The sequence below is a fragment of the Tyto alba genome, unplaced genomic scaffold (genome assembly GCF_018691265.1).
Source record: "Tyto alba isolate M040663 unplaced genomic scaffold, T.alba_DEE_v4.0 Super-Scaffold_42, whole genome shotgun sequence".
NCBI classification, from domain to species: Eukaryota; Metazoa; Chordata; class Aves; order Strigiformes; family Tytonidae; genus Tyto; species Tyto alba.
The window spans coordinates 6,925,128-6,948,685 of record NW_024881318.1 but is presented as its reverse complement, the minus strand read 5'-3'; the positions used below and the strand labels follow the sequence as shown (position 1 = coordinate 6,948,685).

The 23,558-nt window shown below is 48.8% G+C and overlaps 1 protein-coding gene across 3 annotated transcripts in view; it reads right to left on the bottom strand.

Moving 5' to 3' along the window:
• SKOR2 (SKI family transcriptional corepressor 2) overlaps window positions 1-18,978 on the bottom strand; it is a 35,472-nt gene extending 16,494 nt beyond the window's left edge. Inside the window, exons 1-6 of one of the 3 annotated variants that reach the window (XM_042805002.1) lie at window positions 18,876-18,978; window positions 9,669-11,972; window positions 8,893-8,953; window positions 8,503-8,574; window positions 1,133-1,198; window positions 640-738 (exon numbers count right to left, since the gene is read on the bottom strand). In XM_042805002.1, coding sequence (XP_042660936.1) covers window positions 640-738; window positions 1,133-1,198; window positions 8,503-8,574; window positions 8,893-8,953; window positions 9,669-11,939 — 2,569 coding nt within the window. In that variant the 5' untranslated portion in view covers window positions 11,940-11,972; window positions 18,876-18,978. Of the gene's footprint in view, window positions 1-639; window positions 739-1,132; window positions 1,199-8,502; window positions 8,575-8,892; window positions 8,954-9,668; window positions 12,383-12,520; window positions 12,568-18,875 lie in introns of those variants that run through there. The other 2 variants (XM_042805003.1, XM_042805004.1) reach the window with 2 other exon arrangements.
• Window positions 18,979-23,558: the final 4,580 nt, after the last annotated feature.

Genomic DNA, 23,558 nt, shown 5'->3' with positions numbered 1-23,558 from the left:
ATATTTTCCCCTGTTGCTGCCAGTGTAATTCAAAAGGTCTCAATCAATAGATCTTTTTCCATATTCCTGTGTATTCAGTTCAACTTTCTGGCAGCTTCACAAAAACCTTACGAAGTGTCCATTTTGCTTCCTTTTATTTAACACATGCCCAGGGCATTCCACCAGCCCTGGACAGCAGCATCCTGCTCATCAGCTGTGGTGAAAGGGCCATCTCAAATAGCCCGTTTCAAGAGGCAAAATCCAAACAGGTCTTTCTACTCCTTAAACACAGGCAAAATCAATTCTCCAACATCAGCTAGAACCACCTAAAAGCTACTATTAAGCACCCTATATTCAAAGGCTCGTTAAGACCACCGACACTGCTGTACCCCAAAAAGCCCAGGATGCGTTTCTGTCTACCCACTGGATTGTTACCAAAACCAGTAAAATGTACACCGAAACAGACATCCAGCTTCAATTTTCCCCTACAAAAGACCTGCTTGGACAGCCTGAAAAGCCATAGCAGAAGTGTCATCAACCTTAGCAGAACTAAGCCAAAGATCCTGGCAACACAGCTGAGAACACACCTCTCCCATTTTAACAATCTGACAACAAATAACCAACTACAAATAACACCAAAACCACATATACGTGTCTTACTGAAGACTGGGAAAGACGTATTTCCTTTCAACACTTGGAATTCCTGTTCTAGTCTCCTCCGTAAGTCGATCTGTTCAAACAAAACCTTCTGGAGTTCTTCTAACAAAGAGAAAAGAGAAGTGGTTTTGCTAATCTGTATAAATAATTCTTGAAAGAACAGTTGCAGAGCAATTCATTACTATAAGACAAAATATTTTAGCAGTTATAAAAAAAAAAAAAAAAGTGTTGCATAGACCTACAATAGATTTAGTGCAGAAAGCCATGAATATAAATCAATGTAATATATTATTTTAAAGTATTATATTACAGTGTCATGTATTGATTGATATATATGCATTAATCTCAATTATATCCACCCAAAGGTCCATATATTATTCATATGTTACTTGACAAGCTTAAAATATGGTGCAGAACAAAAGTGCCCCCTATTATCCTCATATTCTATTAAAACAAAGAGCAGTTTTATAACATAAGAGGCCCTTATTTATTTTACCTTTCCCCATGTTTTCTACATCCTTCTTCAGTGAATGAGGTGAATTGGTTTCTTGTGTGTGTTCACCTTAAAAAATCAAAATAAAGACGTTATTGATTTAGTGAGATAATTTTTCATCAGTATTGTCCTTACCATGCAACTGTTTCAGAGAATCTGGAGGAAAAAAAAAACAAAACAAAATCAAAACACAGAAAGAGTAAGATTGAGGTTTATCTACATATCTCTACATAGGACAAATGTTTGCAGGACTTGTATTTGCTTCTAGTTTAGTAAAGTATCTACCTACACCACGGCCTCCTGCAGACAAGACCCGATGTTTCCTCCATACCAAAGAGAGCTCCTCTTGCACGTTGTCTGACAAACTGATCTCTGCTTTCCCTCTAACCCCTCCTGAAGATGCTCTTATTGGAGAATGACTAGGAGCAAGCTGAGAAAGGGGTAGAGTCTTCTCCACAATCTCATCTCCTCCCCACACAACGGGAAGTCGGTGCTATCCAGCTGGGCAGGACCCTGTTCCAAAATCCACAGGCAAAATCCTTTTCTCACCAGCCTCTTTGCCTTCATTAGCTCTTTAACTTCTTCATCTTCTAGAGCTCTATGGCACAGGCTTGCTGTAACTGGATATAATTTATATCCAGCTGAGGTAAAATTGACATTGGAGGTATTTGCATCTAAAGGATACACCTCTGAGGTCAACCAATACAGAGACTTCTGTCTTAGGTTGCTCACGTAACTTTTAGTCATACAAGTAGTAAAGAATTTTCTAGATAACAGAATTTTACTGTTTCCAGATACATGCATGCTACTTCTTTCAGACTTTTTCCTTTACAAATAAAGTAAAATAAATATCCACCAGGTGTTAAGTTCATCTGGATGACAGTTTGACTTACATATGAACCTACTGACAAGAAAGTGTTATTTTCATTATCCTCTGGAACTGCGAAATTTTCCTCTAATTTTGATGAATAGGGTTTTGAAACAAAAAGCTACAAAAAAATGCTTTGGAAAAAAATACCACTTTAGTAGAAATTAATGGAAGATTTTCTGTTATTTATGGCTGAAGTAGAAATGGACTCTCAATAATTAAGAAAATATTTGGTAAATTACCAATTATTTAACTAACTGGATTAATTCTTGTTTTAGTCCAGCCACTAAATGCACATCATTAACTCTACTGATGTGTAGACACAAGACAGACATACATGTAGAGCTGCTCATGTGTTTATGTATTTAGAGAAAAGAATCACGGAGGAGATACCTTGGGGTTTTTTTGAAAATAAAAAGCCAGAGCACTGTATAGGTCACCACACAACAGGTAAGACAGCAGCGACTTAAAAAACTCGTACTGTCACCATGCATTTGATTTTAAGTCATCACAATAATCTAATTTTAAAGTTGAATTGGAAAGTCTTGGTTTATATGCAGTCAGAAATCTTTCTGCAAAACATTTATTTCTGTTTTTAAAAATCAATGCATTCTTATATCCAGTAAACCTTGAAGTCACAGCATATGAAACATATCAAATAGCTCTGCATTTTAGCATCTGTTATTGCTTAATTCCTTAAAAAAAAAAAACAACCACTCATTCAGGCATATACATTTACACAACTGATATCTGGTGCCAGCAATTCCATTTTAAAAATCTGTTTATGTAACACGATGATTTAAAAAAGAATTTCTGTATGATATTTGATCTAAACAAAGCATTTTCTACAGGTAAGTTGTCTCGCCACACTAAAAGAAATAGCAAGCTTAAAAATACATCACCTTTTGGGCAGTGGTTTGAGGTGTTTCCATAATGTAAAATGGTCTTCTTTTTTTTAAGTTATAATAATTCTGTTTTAAACAGGATTGCTCACAAAACAAGTATTTTGTTAGATAAATTAAGGGTATATAAATCCAAAATAAGGACTTTAAGTTCAGGAAGGGTATTTATTGAATTATAAATACTAGTATATTTTTCCATTCAACTTCTTTATTAAGGCATTCTTTTCTGAATGTTTTATGTGCAATTTTGAGGGATAAGAGACTCACAGACAGAAGGTAACTAGATTTTTCAAGGGGGAGGAAGAAAAAGGGGAGTAGACTGGATCCTAGCACAGATCATGGCAGCAATATAGCTCTTTGCCACTTGCTCAGTTGAGCTTTCAGGGTCGTATGGTTTGAGGCTGCCGACTCGCTGGGACTGAAAGAACTGCATCAAAATGAAAATATGGGCACGTAGCATGAAGAATAACTTCTTCAGCATCTGCAGCCTCTTTACTAAGCTACTAGAAAAGTTGTATTTGAAAAACCCCCCTCTCCTTGTCCCCTGAAATAAGGCAAACGCCAGCATATATGGTTTTAAAGAATAACTGCATTTTTAAACTGCTTTCTGATGTTCGAAAAAAGCCTCAACATTATTATTGTTAATGGTAATAATAATCAGATGGGTTTCACCTTTCCAGTCCCCCTGAAAATGACAATCAGGAGCCTGCTCTTCTCTGTTTTTCCATACTTCCCAGAGGCCTCATCATGCATTGTGTACTGTTCTACCTTAATTGAAAGGGAGGAGGTATTGAATATTTAACCAGCTTCCTTTCTCTGAAATGTTAATTAAAAGGTAAATAGGTGTTTAAAAACAAACAAAAAAAGCGCAAAGAATTTTAATCAGTCTAAGAAAAAATCACTTCCCCTTCTAATAGCTCCACCATAACTCTCTTGGGCCTTGCCTATGCTTAAACTTGTAGCAGCATTTAAAACAGCAGCCCTAAAAGTTGTGCAGCGCCCCAGTACAGACACCTACGTTTTCTTTGTGAGGCCTACTTCAGCTTATTCACAAAAATCAAACTGCACCTGAACTGCCTATTGGCTACGGGGAAAAGGCGATGAAGCATTCATAGTCAGTTTGCACTGCCTCGGCTAAAGCTTTTGGTACCTCTGCTCTTCCCAATTAGCTGAGATGCACAGATACTGTTATTTTGGAATAAAGGTACACGGGTTGTATTTTACACAAATGGCTTTCTTAACCTAGAATGTGAACATGCACCCATGGAGGAAAGCAGAAATTTTGTCTGTGAGTAGACATGCCTCACATTACTTTCATCAGTACTCTGAAAACCAGATGTCCTAACTTGAACGTTGACACAACCTCAGCTCTTGTGATGCCACCATTTCATTAGCTCTACACCCATTGGAGCAGTTAAGATTTGCATTTCCAATAAAAGAAACGAACAGAAACATTTCCAAATTGACTCGCCCCAAAAGAAACGCGTGTTGCTCTCATTGTACAAAGCCAAACCAGACATAGCTAGGCTACCTCTTCATGCTGTGCCACTTAGAGCAATCTCCTGCAATCCTCAGGAAGCTCTCAGGGCGCTCTTCAAACAGCAGCTAAAAACTTCCACGCTAGCCCAGACAACTCAGCTACATCAACGGGCAACTGATTTTTCCAGTGCAGAGCTTCGACAGATCGGGAACATAACTCTGCTCTCCTGACTCCCAGCCCTGTGCCTTGCTCTGAACTCGTACTCTCTACAATTTTCACTACATCTGCAGTGCCAGACCACATCAACCGAACTCACCCACTCGCCCGTGTCTCGGCATCGGCCCTATTATTCCTGGGCAGTGCTTCAGTATCGCGGAGCGCACCATGTCTGCCAGCCAGCTCTTCAGCTCACTCCTACCAGGTGAGCTTTACCGTCACGAAGCCCACGGCATCGATGGTCTACCACAACTTAAATGTCCACCTGTACTTTTAGCTGGAGAGAGCGCTGTCTGCAGACACAAAGACTGCAGCAGTGCAGATGTGGGTATCTTCTGAGTATAAAAATGCATGTATCCATGTTAAAAATACAGGCAGATGTGAACCGGCAGACTTTCAGAGCTCCAAAGGCTCCATCTGTATTTGAAATTAATTACTCGCTTTAAGACATAAACGGTTCTTTTGTATGTCCTGAAGAAATCCTACCCTTACTGAAAATATTTATGCATTGTGCATATTCATGCCGCTTTTTGGGGGAATAATCAACAGGATAATCAAGACTTGGGAAAACATGGCTATTTTAGGAAACTCAAGAAGCATCTTTAAAGCGCTTTTCTGTATTGGGACTTTTCTGTACATGTCTTCAAATGTTAATTTGACCTGAAAGTGATTTAACTTTAAAACAAACTAGTTGGTTTTTTTGCACAGATAAAGCCTCACTTGTAACCTCCATTTAAAGTTTAAAGCACAAACATCCACTTAAAAAAGATCTGCGTTTAAGTACTAACAGAGAGAGGAGAAAAGAGTTTCGTAATTTCAAACCGAATGCTCAAATACAGTGATCAACTTTAAAATATTAAATGTTTTAGAGACAAATTAGTTGGCTTTTAGTATGAACCTTATGCGTACACGTGGGAAGTATTTCATAATTTTATTTTAGAAGCACGAGAGCTAGAAAATTTCCAATTCTTGGGGTTTTTGAAAGGGAAGGTAATATTCTCACCAGACTGCAGAAGATGAGGCTTTAAAAAAACCCTAACACACCTAATATTGTGAGATTTGCAAAAAATACAGAAATTCAACAATGTGCCACCCTCTTTTACAAAGAGAGATCCTGAACTGCTTATTAATAACAGAAAAGAGACAGGAATAGTAAACAAGGACCGAGTCCTACAGTCCATTTGCAGTTTTGTGTGTCGCACAGATCCATATATTTATACAAAACCTTATCTAATAACATGCAGTGCTGGGTCCCACATCTGAAACTTCGCCTTGTCTTCTCCCATTTCAACCTCTAACTTCCTTGCCTTTTTGCAAACACCTTTCGCAATAACATTTCCTCCCATTTGACTTCTGGATCCAATGTTTTACCACTTACCCCAGTAAAGACTACACAACCGTCCAGTCTGCTATATATAATAAACGCCGAACTGTTTTAAACCCTCTATGAGGGTTTTTTAAAGCTACAGTAATTGAACCCATATTTGCAGAGTTATTCTGGCTATTTAAAAGAAAGAATAATCTGGCTCACTGTTTCTAGCCTAAATTTTCCTGATATGCCTGCTAAACCATCTTTTACAAATAAAAAAAAAGATGGGGAAATTATAACAAGATTTGAAAAGCTGACTTCTAGCTGTTAACGCAATTTTAGAGTTCCCTTTTCTCATTGATACAGATAAAAAATCAGATTGATTGGGGAACAGCTTACAGAACTCAACTTCGCTTTAAGAAATACATAGTATTTTCAAGTCAGCCATGCAATGCTGTGGTGTGCCAGACGCGAACAGCTCTTCTACCCTTTAACTCCAGCTGCTGAAGGAGAGTCGGGATGGCAAACTGCAGCATTCCCCCCCAAAATGGACTGGTTACATAAGTTAGTCACAGTTATCTTTCAACTGCCAAGGGATTTTGAATCATACTCAGCTCTTTCTGAGCACTGCCTGACAGAAAAGGAAGGGGGATTTTCACTGACAGTTTACCTGCTATGCAGAACAAATGGCTACAAGCTCTTCAAGCCCATTATCTATTTCAGCCTTGGAAGGAGCTCTCCTTATTATGAATTTTTAAGTTCATCAACACATTGAGATAAGAAGCAAACCTACACACTTGCAAACAATTGTCTCTGGCACAGAAAATACTGCTTTCGTTTTAAGACCCTCTTTTCTAGGTTTAGTTAATAAACACAAGTTCACCTCACATTGAGAGGAATTTGCAGGATCATTTCATCTTTCTTAATCTTCTTAGGGAGGTACAGCTTTAAGTAATGCACAAATGTATTAAGTACAATAAAGAAACTGGAGAGCCAGAATATTCTGCAAAATGATTTGACAACAAAGCAGAAGAGCACTGCCAATGTAACCCACTAATTTTGGGCAATTACACAGACGTACCAATGTGAATCCCTCTGAAGATAACGGGACTGCTCTTGCTTAGAGAGCGCACAGAAATCAACTTCAGCACTGAGCCCTTAAACATTCTGCGTTTCTTTACAGTCAGTTCATCTCAGTTCCAGTCCTGAGACCTTCAAACACCCAGGTGCTGCTCTCAGTTTACTTAATATATTTAAGACTCTCCACAGAGTCAAAACATGCAGGGTAGTACACATCTTTGAAAACTAAAATTTACACTTAAATTTACCATGAAGATAAACATATAGCTACCATGGACTCACAGTGTCAATGAACACTAAACATTTGCAGTCTGAGAGAGAGAGAGAGAGACGAGCTACAACATCTAAGTAAAAAAGCAAAACATCACCATAATTTGCTGTTTAAAACGAGCATGGATCACTTTCTGAAGAAGTATGTATTTTTTCTAAAATATATTGGCCACAGTATAGGACGCTCACTATGCACAGTGTGCTGTATTCCTAAAAATTCTCAGGTTCTTAAGATTTACTTCTTGCCCTGTATCACTGCTGTGCTCTCAGTGGTAATTATTTGAAAGTATAGAAGATAATTAGGTGCTATCCATTGGTCCACAGCCTTGATCCCTCAACCACAAAATTTACAAAAATCTAAAACACTGATACGTTTCTTCCTCATATTCCATTGCTAAAGCAAGTCTTATTATTAAGTATTTCTAAAGAGTACCCTTTGAAATGGGAGACATTTGCAAATGTTTCCGATCTTTCAATTGTTCTCTGCTATTATATAAGATTTCTATAAGATCCCATTTCTTCATTTCCACTCCTTGTACAACTCTCTCTCTCCCCGCTTGCTCTCTCTGTCTCATTTGACAGGCAAATTTGCAGACATTGCCTGAGGATAACAACCTCGTTTGACAGTCAATTAACCGTGAATAGTCAAAGCCAAGGCAGTTTGCATTACATAAATGGAAAATTAGATTCCTTTTTCCCAAGAAACAAAAACCTCTCCTTAAGACACTGCAATAGACAACTTAGTATCAAAACTTCTAATCACGTCTTTCCCAAACCCCTTGGAGACATTTAGCAATCAGTAAAAGGTGGTTTCATTTAATTTGTATAATGTAATTTTTGTAAATGTATTATACATTTTGTGTAGAGATCATTATCACGGAGATAATATAAATGTTGGCATAGATGTCATAAAACACCTTTAATGTCTTTCTGACAGATATTAAAAGCAATAAGCTGTGATCCTTTTTAATGGAAGGTTTCAAAGAGAACATTTCAATTATTGTCATTTTATGCTTTTCCAGCCTGTTTCATTGTGTAACCTGATACATTTCTGAAATTTCTGCTGAAATATGCCCAGCAATTAATAATCTTATTCCTATTAATGTCACTGCTTTCCACCTATTTGCATTTTTCTCGGTTATATTTGCTTGGAATTGTTTTTATCTTTACCCTTTTACTAAATATTCAGACATTTGATTATGAATTTAAGTCTCTGTCTCTTTATCCTCTACCTTCTTCTGCGCCTACCTGCTATATCTCTCCAGAAGTCTCCTGAAGGCTCTGAATCTGTGATGAAAAAATTATGCTCCTTGTTCTTCTCTGAAATCCAAACAAAACACAGCACTTAAAATGCTTTTAACAGCAAGAAACCTCAAACCAAAATGAATATCAGAATCCAGAAAAAAAGTAAATATATATTTGTATATTCAGCACGCACAGAGCATTCTGGATGCGAATGAATATAATGCTAAATTACCACCATAGAGAGCCTATTAGAATGTTTAATGGATTTTTTTAATTGAAATCATGGAAGTGATTTATTTTTGTTTAAACTGAGCGATAGAGAACCCACACAGCTCGCAGAACTGTGAATTCCTGCACCTCGCGGCGAGCCAGCAGAGGCACGTCTGTACTCACCTGAGAAGGCATCCTCTTTCGTAGGCATGATGACCTGATTAGTCTCTTTGATCTTCTGATTCTAGAAAAACAGAAAGGTGCGAAACGCACAGAATCAGTTATCGAGAAAGACCAGGAGCAGATAGGCCATCTGGGGCGGTTTATCAACAGCGAGCACACCAAGGGCCTGGGCAAACAACATGGTGGGGAAGCCCACTGTGGCATCTTCCACACCTCTACGGCGGGAGCACTCGTCCTTGTCGGAAACCCGCCGGGGTGGCTGACAGCACCCATCCCAAGAACAGGGCCTGGATTATTTTCACACAGTGTGTTAATCTGGGATGAGGAGGAGGTGGGGGTGTGGGGGGGTGTCAGACCGTCAAGCGATACCCACAAACGCCGCCAACGGCCGCGCACCTCCTGGATCAATCTGCCATGTTTCTTTTCGGGTGCTGTCTGCAGGCCGGGCACCTCGTGAAGCTGCACCGCTGCGGAAGCGGCTCCCCGTGGGGTGACGGGTGCGCTGGGAGGTGGGGGGGAGCACGCACTCACCCCTCCCCGGGGGGCCGTGGGGTTTGCAGCAACCTGATTTTGGGGGGTGAGGGGAGCCGGGCGGCCCTGACACCCCAGGAGACCCCAACCGGGCCTTGGCTCGCCAAGGCGACTGGGGACCCGGCGCCCGACTGGGGACACCCGGCGGTCCCCTCTGCCCAGGGGACCCTCCCGCCCCAGGGTGGGAATGCGCCGGTAGCCGCCCTCAGCGGGAAGGGAGAGGGGGCCTGGAGGGGGACATTTACATCTTTGTAGGAGGGCTGCTCCTCCAGCGAGGGGTGGTGCGCCGGGCTGCCGCCGCCGTTGCCCGCTCGGGGGAGCGGCGGCGGGGCTTGGCCCTCCCCGGGCTTCTCCTCAGCGGGCGGCCGGGAGAACGGGCCGGCAGCGGGGCGCTCCCGCCCGCCCTTCTCCGGCAGGCCCCGGGCGGGCGGGAAGCGGCCGGTGGTCGCCAACGGGTCTTCCTCGCCTTCTTCCTCCTCGTCTTCCTCCCCCTCCTCCTCCTCCTCCTCCTCCTCCTCCTCCTCGAGGGGCTTGTGCCCCTCGACGTCCACCTCGGGCTCGTCCTCCTCCTCGTCCTCCTCCTCTTCCTCGGTGCTGTCTTCGCTGGCGAAGCTGCAGCTGGTGCCGCCCGGCGAGAGGAGGCGGTGCGGCGGCGGCGGCGGCGGCGGCGGCGGCGGGGGGAGCGGGTGCCGCTCGCAACCCGCCTCCTCGGGCGGCGGCGGCGGCGGCGGCGGCGGCGGCGGCAGCAGCAGCTGGAGCGGCGAGGCGGAGCGGGGCGGGCCGCCGCCGTGCAGCTTGGCCAGGCTCTCCGAGTCCTCCTTGCCGCCCACCGGCCGGAAAGCGCTGGAGTGGTGGTACCCGCCTCCCGCTTTCCGCCCGGCCGCCGCCGCCGCCTCCAGCAAGTGCGGGTGGTGCGGGGGGACCCGCCCGCTCCCGCCGCCGCCGCCGCCGCTCCCGCCGCCGCCCCCCTCCGAGCCGGCGGGTGAGCCGGGGTCCGCGCCGCCGCCGCCGCCAGGGGGCGACTCGAAGAGCGGGTCCCGGGCGGCGGCGGCGGCGGCGGGCGGGGGGGGAGCGGCGGCGGCGGCGGCGGCGGCGGGCGGCGTGCCCATCCCCGCCGTCCCCGCCTCGCCGCCGGGCTCCGAGAGGTCCAGGAAAGCCTGGCGCAGCAGGCCCGCCCCGTCGCCCAGCGAGCAGCCCAAAGCGCCGGGGGGCTGCGGCGGCGGCTGCAGGTAGGTGGGTACCGGCAGCCCGCCCGGTGTGCGGGGCGGCCAGAACATGCAGAAAGGCGGGTAGAAGGCGGCGTCCTTCCTGCCCGGCCAGAAGAGCCCCGAGAGGCCGCCGCCCGCCGCCCCCCCGCCGGCCTTGTGCGCCGCCGCCCCGCCGAGGGCATCCGCCCCGCCGCCGCCGCCGCCGCTCTCCTCCTTCTTGTGGCAGAGGCCGAAGGCGGCGGCGGGGAAGCCGTAGGGGTGCGGGAAGAGCCCCCCGCAGCCGGGGAACTTCTGGAGCACGCCGCCGAAGGAGCCCTTGCTGGGCACCGGGATGACCGGGTAGCTCCGCGGGCTCTTGCCGCCGTGCGCCGCCGCCGCCGCCGCCGCCGCCGCCACCGCCTCCTGCAGCTCCTCGTCCTCCTCGAAACGCGGCCGCTTCTGGTGCAGCTCGGGCGGGGCGGCCAGGAGGTGCGGGCTCAGCAACCCGCCGCCCACCACGGCGGCCGCCGCCTTCACCGAGCCCAGCGGGTGGCAGGCGGCGGGGGCGGCGGCGGCGGGGGCCGGCGGGGCGGGCGGCAGGGCCCGCTTGCGGCTGCCGCCGTTGAACATGGCCTTGACGTCCTCCCAGGCGAAGACCAGCTCGTCCTGGGGGCTCTTGTCGGTGAGCTTGAGGTGGCGGCGCCAGGAGTTGAAGTTGGCGGCGTCGGGCTGGGTGTACTTGGCGTCGGGGGTGCGGTGGGAGTGGAAGATGAACTTGTTGGGGGAGAAGTACATGCTGCAGTAGCTGCACTTGATGCACTTGGCGCGGGAGCTGTTGTAGCGGGCCGGGATGAAGCTGCCGCGGCAGCCCCAGGCGCACTCGTGGGACACGTCGAAGGCGAAGTTATCCGGCAGCTTGGGGGGCCGGTTCTCCCCCAAGAAGGACTTGCAGAGCCGCTCCGCTTCCCGCTTGGTGATCATACCGCAGCGGCGGGAGGAGATGGGCATGGCCCCGGCCCGCCGGAGGATCTCCAGCTGCACCGGCGTGCACTGCACGCAGGTGATGCCCAGGGCCACCCGCCGGTTGTGGATCTCGTTGTAGCTGAAGTTTTTAAGGAGGGTGTTGGAGATCTGCGCCAGGCACAGCCGCTCCTGCCCGTCGATGACCAGGGAGACGATGGGGATGCCGTAGAGGATCACCTGCCCCACCTGGTTGGGCTTCATCGCGGCGTGGCCGGCCCTCGGTTGGTTCATGGGGTCTGGAGGGTACGCGCTGGATGGCGACGGCAGCAAGATGTCGGTGGGACCGGGCAGCGGGCTGGTCGCCATCGCCTCAGCGCCGGGGGGGCTGCTCTGCTCCAGCTGCGGGCGGGGAAGGGGGACAGAGACACAGCGCTGTCAGCCGGGAACCCACCGGGGAGAAGACGCGATATCCCCCTCCACACACACACCCCCCACTCGAGTCTCCCGGCGTGAGGAGTCTCTGCCCTCAGCGAGATCCTCGGGGACCCCCCACCTAACCCTCCCGAACCCCAGCCTGGCCTCTCTGGGGATGCGGACTGGGGCCGCGGTCCTCCCGCCTCCGCTCATCCCGGCTCATCGACGTGCACGTCCCACCATTAGATGAGCCAACCGCCCCCGGTTAAGAAGATGCCCCGACCCACGGGCGGCTCATCCCGAAACGCGCAGCGGGAACGCGTGTCCGCGCCTCCCGCGTCCTGGAAACGCACCGCCGCCGAGGGGAAGGCGTTCCGCGGGCAACCGGCGGGTTCCCTCATCCGCACACACCCCTCCCTCCCCCCCCCCCCAGGACGGGGCAGCCGCGGAAGGAAAAAAAAAAAAAAAAAAAAAAAAAAGTTTGGATGCTCTCCGCGGCCACTCGCGCATCCTCCCTGCCCGGCGCCCTTTACCTCCGCGGCCGCGCTTTAGCGGTGCCGCCGCCGGGCCCTCCTCCAGCGCCCACCGGGAGGGATCCGCATCCCCGCCTCCGCGGAGCAGCGCGGCCAGCCGCAGCCCTGCCTTAGGTGCGGCGCGCACGGCGGCGGCTGCGAGCGCGGAAGCTCCGCGTTTCTCTGGGCGAGCGGCGGCCCCCCCCCCCCCCCCCCCCCCCCCCCGTGTCGTCGTCGTCCCCCCCCCCCTTCCGTGGGCACGGTGACGTCAGCGGCCGGGGGGGGGGGGGCGGTGAAAGGGGTGGAAGAGGGGGGTCCGGCTCCCCCCATCCCTCCCCGCACCGGGAGGGGGATGCGGACGCCCCGTCGGGGCCCGGCCTCCCGCCGCCGCCCTCCCGCTCCCACCCGGCCCCACGCAAGGTTTCTCGGCGAGGGGACGCCGGAGCTCGGGGGCGGAATGGGTGCAGGTGGGATGCGCTTTGGCATTTTTGGCTTTTTTCCCCACCTTTTTTATCCCCACTTTTCACACACACGCACACACACACACGGTCTGAGCCTAATCGCTTCCAAGAAACTGAATATCCTCTATATAACATTCGCGTCTTTTCGTAAACGGTATTTTTTAACAGATCTGTCCGAAATTATGGAGAGATAGGTGAAAAAAAAAAAAAAAAAGTTTATTTCTCGGCACAACCGTGTCCTCACGGGCACGAACAGCTGCTGCGACCCTCACTCCCTTCCCAAATGCACTGCAGTGATTCCCCAAAACCCACTTCCAGAAAGACGCGGACCTAGGTTCTTGCTCCCACAAAGAGCAACACGGTGCAAATATATCTTTTTCCTAATTTCTGTATGTCCCCAATTAAGGAAAAATAACCCAGCAAATAGTCTGCAGCACGATAGCCGCGTATGCCTCCCTTTTTTTTTTTTTTTTTTTTTTTAAAAAAAAAATAAAGTAAATAAGGTGCAGTAAAAATGCAGATTTTTCACGGTCTACCCCACAAAACGCACCGATTGGAGGGAGCGAGGAGGCTCTCGGTGCATAGGAAAAGAAAAAATAAAAACTCCTTTCTAGCTAAAACGGGGAGGACTTCTGGACTGTCGGGTATTTCTTAATACCCCTCTGACTTAATTGTTTTTTTGGCTTTTTTTTTTTTTTTTTTTTTTAACAAAAAGGCTTCCATCTCTCTTTTTCTCTCCATGACCAATACCAAGCCTTTCTGCACATTTAGCTCTGAAAACTTTGAGTTTGGGGGGATGTGGTGGTGGCGGCTTTTATTTTCCGTTGTTTTTTTTTTTTCTCTTTTTTTTTTTTTTCTTTTCCTAGACATAGGTCCAGCAAAAACTCTGCATCGACCTTTCCCAGGACATCTACACTAAAGCTCACCGAATCCGCTTTTTCTCCCCAGGCAGCGAAATGATGGAACCCCCCGGACCGCTCGGGTCCTCGCTAACTTTGGACAAACATAAATAAATAAATAAATAAATAAATAAATGTAAAAATCACACCTCTCCTTATTACTCTGTCACTTCTTATTAAACCCTGCTCACCCCTATGCCGCCACTGTCACACGGAGGCACTCCCTCCCCCCCCTCCCTCCTACTTTTTCCCCGATCCTCTTCTGCACAGAGCCTGCTGCGTTTGTGTGAGCAATAGCTATAAGCCTCACATTGGTGACATTTTAATCAATGCTTCCTAGCCAGACTGACATGAATTTTACACTTCAAAACTCTCCTCCGCCAGCTAATTGATTCAAATTGTTTTATTGGTTAAACCCGTGTCACACATTGTATGATCTATTACCACGCCACGGAGAAAATCTCCCCTCCTGTCTCCGCTCCCTGGTCGGCACCAGGAGGGACGGGGGGGGATGTTTTTGGGGGACAATCCGCCGGTTTTTGCGGATGGTCCGTGCCTGCATCGGGCATCCCGCTCCCCTGCCTCCCGGACACCCGGTGGCTTTTCCCCGACGGTTCCCGGGAGAACCGGGGATGGACAACCTCGCCCCGGGCTCTGAGCCCGGCGTTGGATGAAGAGGAAAAGCGGTTGCAGGAGGTGAAAGGGATGAGCGGATTTTGCAAAGCGCCTTCAACGAAGCTGGCCCCCGAGCTCGGTCCTTGCAGCCCGGGAGAGGCTGAAAACGCAGGCTCGGTCCGGGGAAGCCGTTAGCCGGCACCCGCATTCTATTTCGTGACGATTAAACAAAAAGCACAAGTCAACTTTTTTGTTCACCTGCTGGGTGCTACTGACCCCCTTGAATTCCTCTGGAAAAATGGAGAGGCTTCCTCGATTTCCTCCACAGGGAAAGCTGAAACCCGTGGGGACTGGGGGGGTACTGGAGGGTGCGAGACCTTGCGTGTCACTGCCCGCAGCCGCACCGAGGGGTCTTGGCTCGGTGGAGCCCTCCGAAGTGGGGACGGAGACTAACCCGCACCTTAGAGAAGCGGGGCAAGAATATACCGTTTCTTAATACCGTCCCCCCCCGCCCCCTCCCCCCCACTACTTAAGCCTTCTGGGAAACCCCGTGGGGTAGCACGACCCCAGCACAGGCGTGGAGGGGGGATGAGCTCGGTTTGGTGGAGGAAGATCGGTCCATCCAGGGGCCGCAGGCGACCCCATCGCCATCCCATCGCCATCCCCGCGGGCCCCCCAGAGCCCAGCCCGGACCCCGGGCAAGGGGCGCCAGGGAATCCCGATTTGAGATGGGGTGTCTACACTCCTCCTCCCACCCCGAATAGCTGCAGACCCCGGTTCCCGTCCTGCCGCGCCCCCCCCCCCCCCCCCCCGCAATTATTCCCGCTCATTTCGTTATTTGCCGTTGCCGTTTGCAACGGCTGGGTTGGAGTCACCTCCTAAGAGAAGAGAGGGGAAGATGGGCAAACTTCTCCCAGATGCCTGGAAGGGATAAATACGAGACCTGACTCCTTTTCCCTCTTCCCTTCTCTATCGCGATTCTGCCTCGGAGCGGCTGAGCGGGGGCGACAGCGGCTGATCCTCTCGCTGTGGGTCGCTTCGTGCAAAAAAAGAGCAGCTGAGAAAACCGGCCAAGTTTAGACCCCCCTCAACCCACCCCCATGGCCTTTATTTACTTCCGCAGAGCTTAAATATTGTAGCAGAGAGGCCACGAGGAGCAAGATAACCTTGGTGCGTTTTTAAAACCACAAAGAAAACCACCCCTAGCGCGGGTCCATTCCCTCCTCCCACCCCTCCACATCCCATTGAAACTTGCAGCCGTGTAAGTAGCAGACACGCAAGGTATCGTTATCAAAACGCTTCTCCTAACAAAATTTAGGCATCAAAGGAGGTCTTAAAAATACTTTTGGGCAGATTTCGCTTGCGCTGTTTGGTCTGGAGCGAAGCTCTTTTCTCGGCATTTTTTTTTTTTTTTTTAAATCGCGTTTCATTATATTAAGCAAGAAAGCAGAGAGGGCATTTGGAATAGAGGTGGTCCCATCTGGAAAACCCCGGAGCTCATTTAGATCACATCACTTCGGGCTTTTGTCTCTGCTCTTGAATAACCCAGCTAGACACAACAAAAGGGCAGAGATCTCTACGTGGAGTTTTTCAGTGGCAAGAGGACGCCTCGCAAAGATGCATCTATAATCATAATAACTGGAGGGGAAAAGACTCAACGCGATTTTCTCCTGGCTTTCTAAAGGCACCGGGAGAGTCTGGGGATGGGGTATTTCTGGGTAGTTTGACATCCCTCCGGTAGCTGGAAGCCAACACGGCGGCTGAAGGCAAGGAACAGGGAACGGCATCTTTTGTCTGAGGGAGCTCTCTTAACTTCCCAATTTAATATGCTCCGAGCGATCCAAACCCGAGGTGGTCCTCGCCGAAGGTACGTGCAGACTTTAGTCAGGAGATGTGAACCCCTCCACAGAAAACTCCCCCCTCGCCCCAGCATCGCCCTCCCGACTAGAAACAGCACCGGGGGGGGTGGGGGGGTGGGGTGGTGGGAAAAAAAAAAGCGCTATTTGCAATTTTATTTGGTCGTACGGGAAGGGACTGGTAACCCGAGAGGAGATGTGTGCTCTCCATATCCCGCTCCTCATCAATTCAAAACGCAAGTGGGTTTATTTCTGTCCTGCTTCGGGATGGGGAGACAGAGAGTAAAAGAGTTTCAAGTTTAGACGTGGGTGAATTAACCCCCCCGGGGTGTGAGGGGGCGCAGGGGGAGGGAAATAAAATAAATTAAAAAAAAAATCCCAAACGAAAACCACCTCAGCTATTGATTTTCATTATTTCAAACCCATAAATTAAAGCGCCCAGAACATCGTCCATCAGAAACGTGCCTGCTTCAAAGTATTTAAAAGAGCAACGAAGTTCCACGGCAGAGAAGCGAGGCCCCGGCTGGGCTGTGATGGGGACCAGCGAGCCCAAACTTCCGAGGGAAACGTGACGTTATCGGGCAAAGAGTCATCACGTCAGTAAATAATTCAATTTTGCATCTTTCCGAACCCAGTAACCTTGGGTGTCTTAGAAAGCAGATTGTACAAACAGGCAATTAAGATGAGCACTGAGACTTTCAGAGGAGATATAATGAACCAGCTTTAATTACTATCTTGAAATTAAAAATGTAATATACAGATTTAAATTTATTTTCACCTAAATTGTGTATAAAATTATATGGCGCTTTTTTTTTTTTTTTTTTTTTCCCCCAGGCTAAGAAACGAATTGCCACCAAGCTTGCCACTAAAAAGTCTGAAGTACTTTCCAAACCCTGTTCCCCAACACACAGTAATAATGATACATTTATCATTACTGATGACCACCCACTGGTTTATTATTGCTTTGTTGCAACTATTACAATCAAGAGATTTCTTTATTTACTGTTAACATTCACTTAAAGCTGAATGTTAATGACTCTTCTGAATTCACCAAAGAGTTTTCCGTTATATTTCAGGAGTAGTTACGGTTTGGGTTTCAAAAACGGCATAAAAGAAAGAGAAATACTTTGCGGTAGTTTGCTCTTGTTTTTCTCTCTCTCTCTTTTTTTTTTTTTTTTTTTTTTTTTTTCTCCTTCCTAAAAGGCTGTTTGAGAGGATTTATCTAAGTCGGATTTTCAACAAAGAGTTGCAAAAGCCTTGGCATAATGCACGTACTTGACTGTAGCTAATTATGTGAGTATTTTATTACAGGAGATTCATTCATTATTGATAAATATTTGCAGTAACTTCCTGCTATGTAGAGTTGTATTTTATGAGGAATAAACAACCTATGGGGATTGGGATTGTTTGGCTTTTGCTCCTGCACTCCTTGACAGTTCACATAACCCACTTCGGGGTCTGGCTTGTCACCTTCTCCTTCTCTGCACCCAAATGCAACTTTTTTCCTCTTCCACCACCACATCCCTCTCGTCCCCTCTTCCCTCCCCGTGATTTCAGGATTATGTTAAAAAAAAAAAAAAAAAAAAAAAGTGACTTGACGGGGAGGGTATTCTACTATAGGCATCCTCCCGTGAAGCCAGCTCTATATAGGCGTTTCCGAAGGGTTATATGGACCGCTGTGAGCTCCTGCCTCGGGGCAGCCAGTGGGCAGGAGCTGTGCAACAAGCAGGCAGCCCGTCGAGGAAGGGCTCGGCGGGGCGAGAAGGCTTTCTCGAGGGCTCCCCGCTTCGGTTCCAGCCCTCAGACCCCCACAGCCCTAAGGGTGCAGCCGGTAAAAAAAAACAATAATAATTTTTAAAATATATCATTCTATCGTTTCCCCCGGCTTTTAAACCTCGGAGCCGCTGACAAAGCGGAGGAGACGCCTCTCAGCAGGCTGGTGGTCGCCTTTTACCCCGCCTGTCCCGCAAAATCAGCCCTTTCCCGGGCGAGGAGGGTCGCTCCGGGTGTGAGAGGCCGAGCAGTTCCCCCCCCTCGCCCTTGCCGGCAGGACGCGGAGCGCTGCACGGAAGCGGTGCTGAGCGGAAAGCTCCGCGCTCCTCCCTCCCTGGGGGGCCGGGAGGTCCCCGCTTTGGCCTTGGGGACCAGTCAGCCCTGCTCCTCCCGTCCGATCTCCAAAACCGGCCCAAAGTTCATGATTTCGAAGGAAAATTAAAGAAAGGAAATACAGATGCAGATCTGGAAGAAAAACGGGAGCGAGGAGAAGCGCAGCTCCTCACCATCGCCCCTTCCCTCCGCTGCAGCCCAAACTTGCGGGGGGCTCATCTCACCCACCGGAGCTCCCCCCAGTCAGACCCGGGCAGCCACCTTCCCCGCCCCGAGGGGCAGCACGACCCTGCGACCTATCGCGACAGCAAATGACACCGCTATTTATTCCGAGAGGGCGAGGAATACACCCGAATCGGGAGGTTCTCCCTTCTCCCCACCGCTCCATCCCGCCCCACCTTGCCGTCTCCCCCCCCCCCCCCCAATCCTCCCGGCTTACCTGACCACCCGAGCTCCATGGGGGCCCCCCCGGGCTACGGGGCGGGGGCGGCCAGCGCCGGGCCGCGCTCCGCGGTAGCTCCGCTGCGCGTAAGTTTGGCTCCCGCCTCTGCCGCGGTGGTTGTGCCGCGGGTGGGTCGGGTCTCGGACGCCTTCTAGCAGCCAGGCAGCGCCCTGCAAGCGGTGCGGGGATGCCGCCCCCTTCCCCGGCCCCCCCTCCCCTCCCCGGGGGGCATCCGCGGCCGCCCCCGCCCCGCCGCTACCCCAGAGCGGGTCCGCCCCGACGGCTGGGGAGAATGGGGGGGGGGGGGGGGGAATACCCCACCCCCACCACCCCCCGCCTGAGGGGGGCAAGAGGGACGGGCTCTTGCTTCCCCAAACTCCCCCCACCCCAAATTTCTCTTCTCTTTCCACCCTACACCCCCTTCCTTCCCCCGCCCCCCCCCCCCCAATTTTCTTCTCCCCGCTTTCCCCGCAAAAACAGGGGAAAGCGCGCACACACTCACCCCCTCCCCCCTACAACAGTAAGCGCTTTACGGGACGGCAGGAGGGGTCCCCCGCACCCAGCACAAGTCCCTGAGGGAGAGAAAGGGATGGGGGGCACAGCCACCCACCCCACCCCCCCTCCAAGATCCCCGCAGAGTCCCCGTCCCCCAGCAAAGCGCTTCCCGCGGATCACTCGACGTGCGGAACAAGGCGGCTGCTTAAAAACACAAAGCCGGAGCCCTAATGAGTTCAATTACAATGTGGTAAACACATTGCCTCTACGCTTTAATTAAGCCGGCTGTCCAATTTTAACTCATTAGTAATTCATTAAGAGAACAGCCTTTAGCTGGCTGTAAGGAGACGAGTACCGCAGCCTGTGCAGTTACACTGCGCGCATACCCCAAGGTATTGGGGGACGGGAGCGTGTCCCCCCCGCCTCACAAAGGGGACTCCCGGCCCCCAAATGGGGATCACCTGTTGTTCCCGCCGCTGTGGGACACCCCCTTCCCACCCCCTCCCGTCGGGGAATGGGATCCGAAGAAGCTGGGATGAAGAGGATGGGAGACCGGGGGGTGACCGGGACCTCCCGACCCTCTTCCCCAGGCAGAAGCCGGATAAATTTACGGGTAGGGGGAAGGATTCTCTGGGGACCGCGGAGACCCCAAGCTCTGTCTTTTTTTTAATCCTTTCTTTTTCCTTTTTTTTTTTTTTTTTTTTTTTTTTTTTTTTTTTTTACCAAAAACAATTAATGGAGAAAGGTTTTTGAAACGTATCTGGGCCAAGAAAGAGGTCAAATTTGCCCGAGCAGCAAATTTGGTTTGATGCGTGAAACCAGGGGTCTGCAGCGCCGGATCCTGCACCGCGGAGCTGGAAGGGTGCCCGGGGACCGGAGCGATGCGAAGTGCTGGGAGTACCGAGGGGGGCGGGGGAATGTCCCCCCACAAAACCACCCGTGCCAAAGCTCTCTCCTCCGAGCTGGGGCGCAGCCCGGTCCGCACCTCTCCGTGGCTTTGCGCTGCGATTTAGCTGCTGCTCCGGGGGTCACCGCAGCTAAACGGTTTGCGGGGGGGGGCACACACACATCCAAATTTCCCTTCGCTTTGTCCCTGAGCTCCTGAGGAGCGACGACCCGCAGTGTCCCGGGTGGGGACAGCCGACCTGCCCCCGAGCCCCGCCGTGACAGTGGCGGAGCAGCGATTTAAGGTTTCCCGCTGCAGCGACTGCCTCATTAAGAATTAAAATATTTTTGTTCCACATTGCAATGCCTCGGGGATGGCTCTGAGGGGGTCCGGGCTGGACACCTCCCCATCGTTCCCCAAATCTCATCCCACTAGCATTGCTGCTATTTTCTTATTTACATTATGAGCGTTTTATCACAGCTCAAACCTGCTGGAGGTTGCATTTATTTTTCTAGACCGATTGAAAGTTTACTTCCCCCCCCCCCCCCCTCCTTTTGGTAGCTATATATTTAACATTTCAGATCTGAATATGCAAAAAGGATTTAACTGACAGGAGCCCGCTCAGTCTGATCCCCCTTTGCTAGTGCCAGATGCTTCAGAGAAACACATACAAAACTGCCAAAAGCCTTCAAAATCCTTTCAGAAATAAGTTCGGGTGGGTTTGTGTTGTTTTGGGGTTTGTGTTTTTTTTTGGTTGTTGTTGCCTTTTTTTTTTTTTTTCTTTTTCTTTGACTACAGCAGCATTTGACTGATCCCAGACAGATTTAGAAGCCCTGATTTTTTTTTTTTTTTTGCCTCCCTGTTTGGCTGGAGTCCTTGCAGGTTTGCTGGGGAGCACACATTGCCTCTGCTGTTCCCCCCATCCCCAGGCTTAGCCCCTGTTCACTGGAAGGAGTCAGGGACAGGACCTCTAAGCTACCATGCAGCAAAAAGGGGGGCTTCAAATTCCAAATATGAGTTATAAGTGACTAAATCCCTTCTGAAGAAGCCTTTAGGCAGACATCTCAAGAAGCAACTCTTATTAAGAGTCTCCTTCTTTGGGGAGTAGATTTTGAGCAGTTATCTCTTTAAAGCAGTTTTTCTTTTTTCATATAGCAGGCCCTCTCTACTTTAGCCTTGATTTTCATTTGGCTTCAGGCTTGCAACATCAAATTGTCTAGAATTAGGAGACTTGGATATTGTTCCTCTTGATATCAAAGTTGTTTGTTTGTTTTGTTTGCTTGTTTTTCCCCCCAAAAAACAATGTCATAATTGCAGGATCAGGCCCTTGGGGAAGGTAAGTCTGTGGGCTCCCTACTCAGGGCGCAAAAGCTGTGGTATTTAACCTGTTGCTGTGTTGTCCCTGTCACCTCCGTTTTATTATCAGATCTTTCAACAAATTGCCCAAAACCCTATAAGAATATTTCCTATTTTTTTTTTCCAGAAACATCTCCCACTCCTTTGTCTTGACTAGCAAAGCACTGGCTTCTGGACACACAGGGGACAATCTTTCTCCAGAGCCTCCTGGTATAAATCTAAATATCATCTTGAAGCCAGTGGGTTACAATTCATTTTATTATCCCAGTGTTAATCTAGAATAGGTACATAAAAACTGTTAGGACAATTAATCTGAATTAATTTCCAAAGTGAATTAAATTAAATTGAATGAAGACCACCTGAATTCTGAATAAGAACAACCTTCACAGGGGTTTCATGCAGTTTAATTAATCCACTTTTAAATTTTCACCTTCAGCTAATTTGGGCTATTTTCCTAAGTGTCCCACGTAGGCAAAATCTTAGAGGTAAATGTGGCTCAAGGGAATTCCTCTGGATTTACCCAGATGTAATTTAGATCAGAAATGTATCCTCTAATACTCTTTGACCACGGCACAGAAATGATGCAGAAACAAAGGATATATATACATTGTGCTGCTGCATGAAGCTCAACTTTATGAAGGAAATATTTTGCAAAAATTTTTCTGGATGTTTTACTGTTTCCTCTCACCCTGTACCTCTGTGGGTATAAATGCATGTACATGTGTATGCAGACTTACAGATGTGCACTCTACAGATGTATACTCTATATGTCTTTGTTCTATTTGTTTAATCCATTAAGGGCTCTCCTCTGTGCACCTGAGACTCCCATTGAAGTTAAAGTGAAACTGGGAGCTAAAGAAATAGCGTGATCAGTTGATTGGGAGGCAGGTCAGCACTGCACCCTCAAAGCTGAAATAGGATGACAAATCCAAAATTCTCAGCCACTGAGGGCCCAGCAATGTAGGACAAATTTACAAAGGCCAGTCTGTCTTTCAAAGAACAAAGCTCCTTCTTCTGGCTGAGGAAGTTTCATAGGTTTTATGAAGGTTGTAGGTGTGATTTTTCAAGTGATGTTGCAGTATTGCAATATTAGCCCTCCCCTTTTAATGGTGTCTGGTGAGTTAAGGAGAGGGACTGGAGCAGACATGGGAAGGTTTCAATTCTCTCCTGCTAAAAAGCCACTTCAAGCAGTTTAATTGCTATTTCATCATGTAAGGTAACTACACCACGTAGTTACCTGCTCTTTTAAAGATTGAGGGAATTATTTTTCCTTCTGAAATCAGTGGCTGTAGGACTCACAGGTTAAAGATCTCTGCATTGTTTTTCTTCATCAATATAATGAGTGGCTTTTGGTACTTCTGAGGTCAGATTCCCTGGGTTAGACCAGTCTGCTCCAAGCAGGTATCTGTACTAAAAGTTCCAGGCTCTCATGTCAGGACTTAATAGATCAAGGAAATGGAAACACTTTCGGGCACTGGATCAAGTTATGGTAAAGGCATCTGCTGATTTTTCAAGCCTAGAATGCTCTGTTTTGATATGGAATAACAGAATCACTGAAATAACTCCTCAGATAACCATATTTATGGAGTAAGGTATAATGGTATGATCATGCTAGAGGACACGCAGAAACCTGGAATTTTACTCTTTAGTTCAATGAATTACCGTGTGACCTTGCAGAGAGCCATTTATAGACCAACATTTTGAAAATAAGCTCTTAAATAAGAGTGCCTTGTGAGTAATCTGGTTTGTTGCCCATCTGTCCAGACTGGACATTTGTGAAAATCAATCTATTTTGGATTGGGATTTCTCAGTTGAGATACCTAAATTGGAAAAATATGACCTCTTCTTCAAGTCTCAATTTATGCTCCTCAAAAGGATGTGTGTGTGAATGTGTTTAGGGTGTATCATTCATCTACCAGCTTCTGAGAGAGAATTTATGAAAT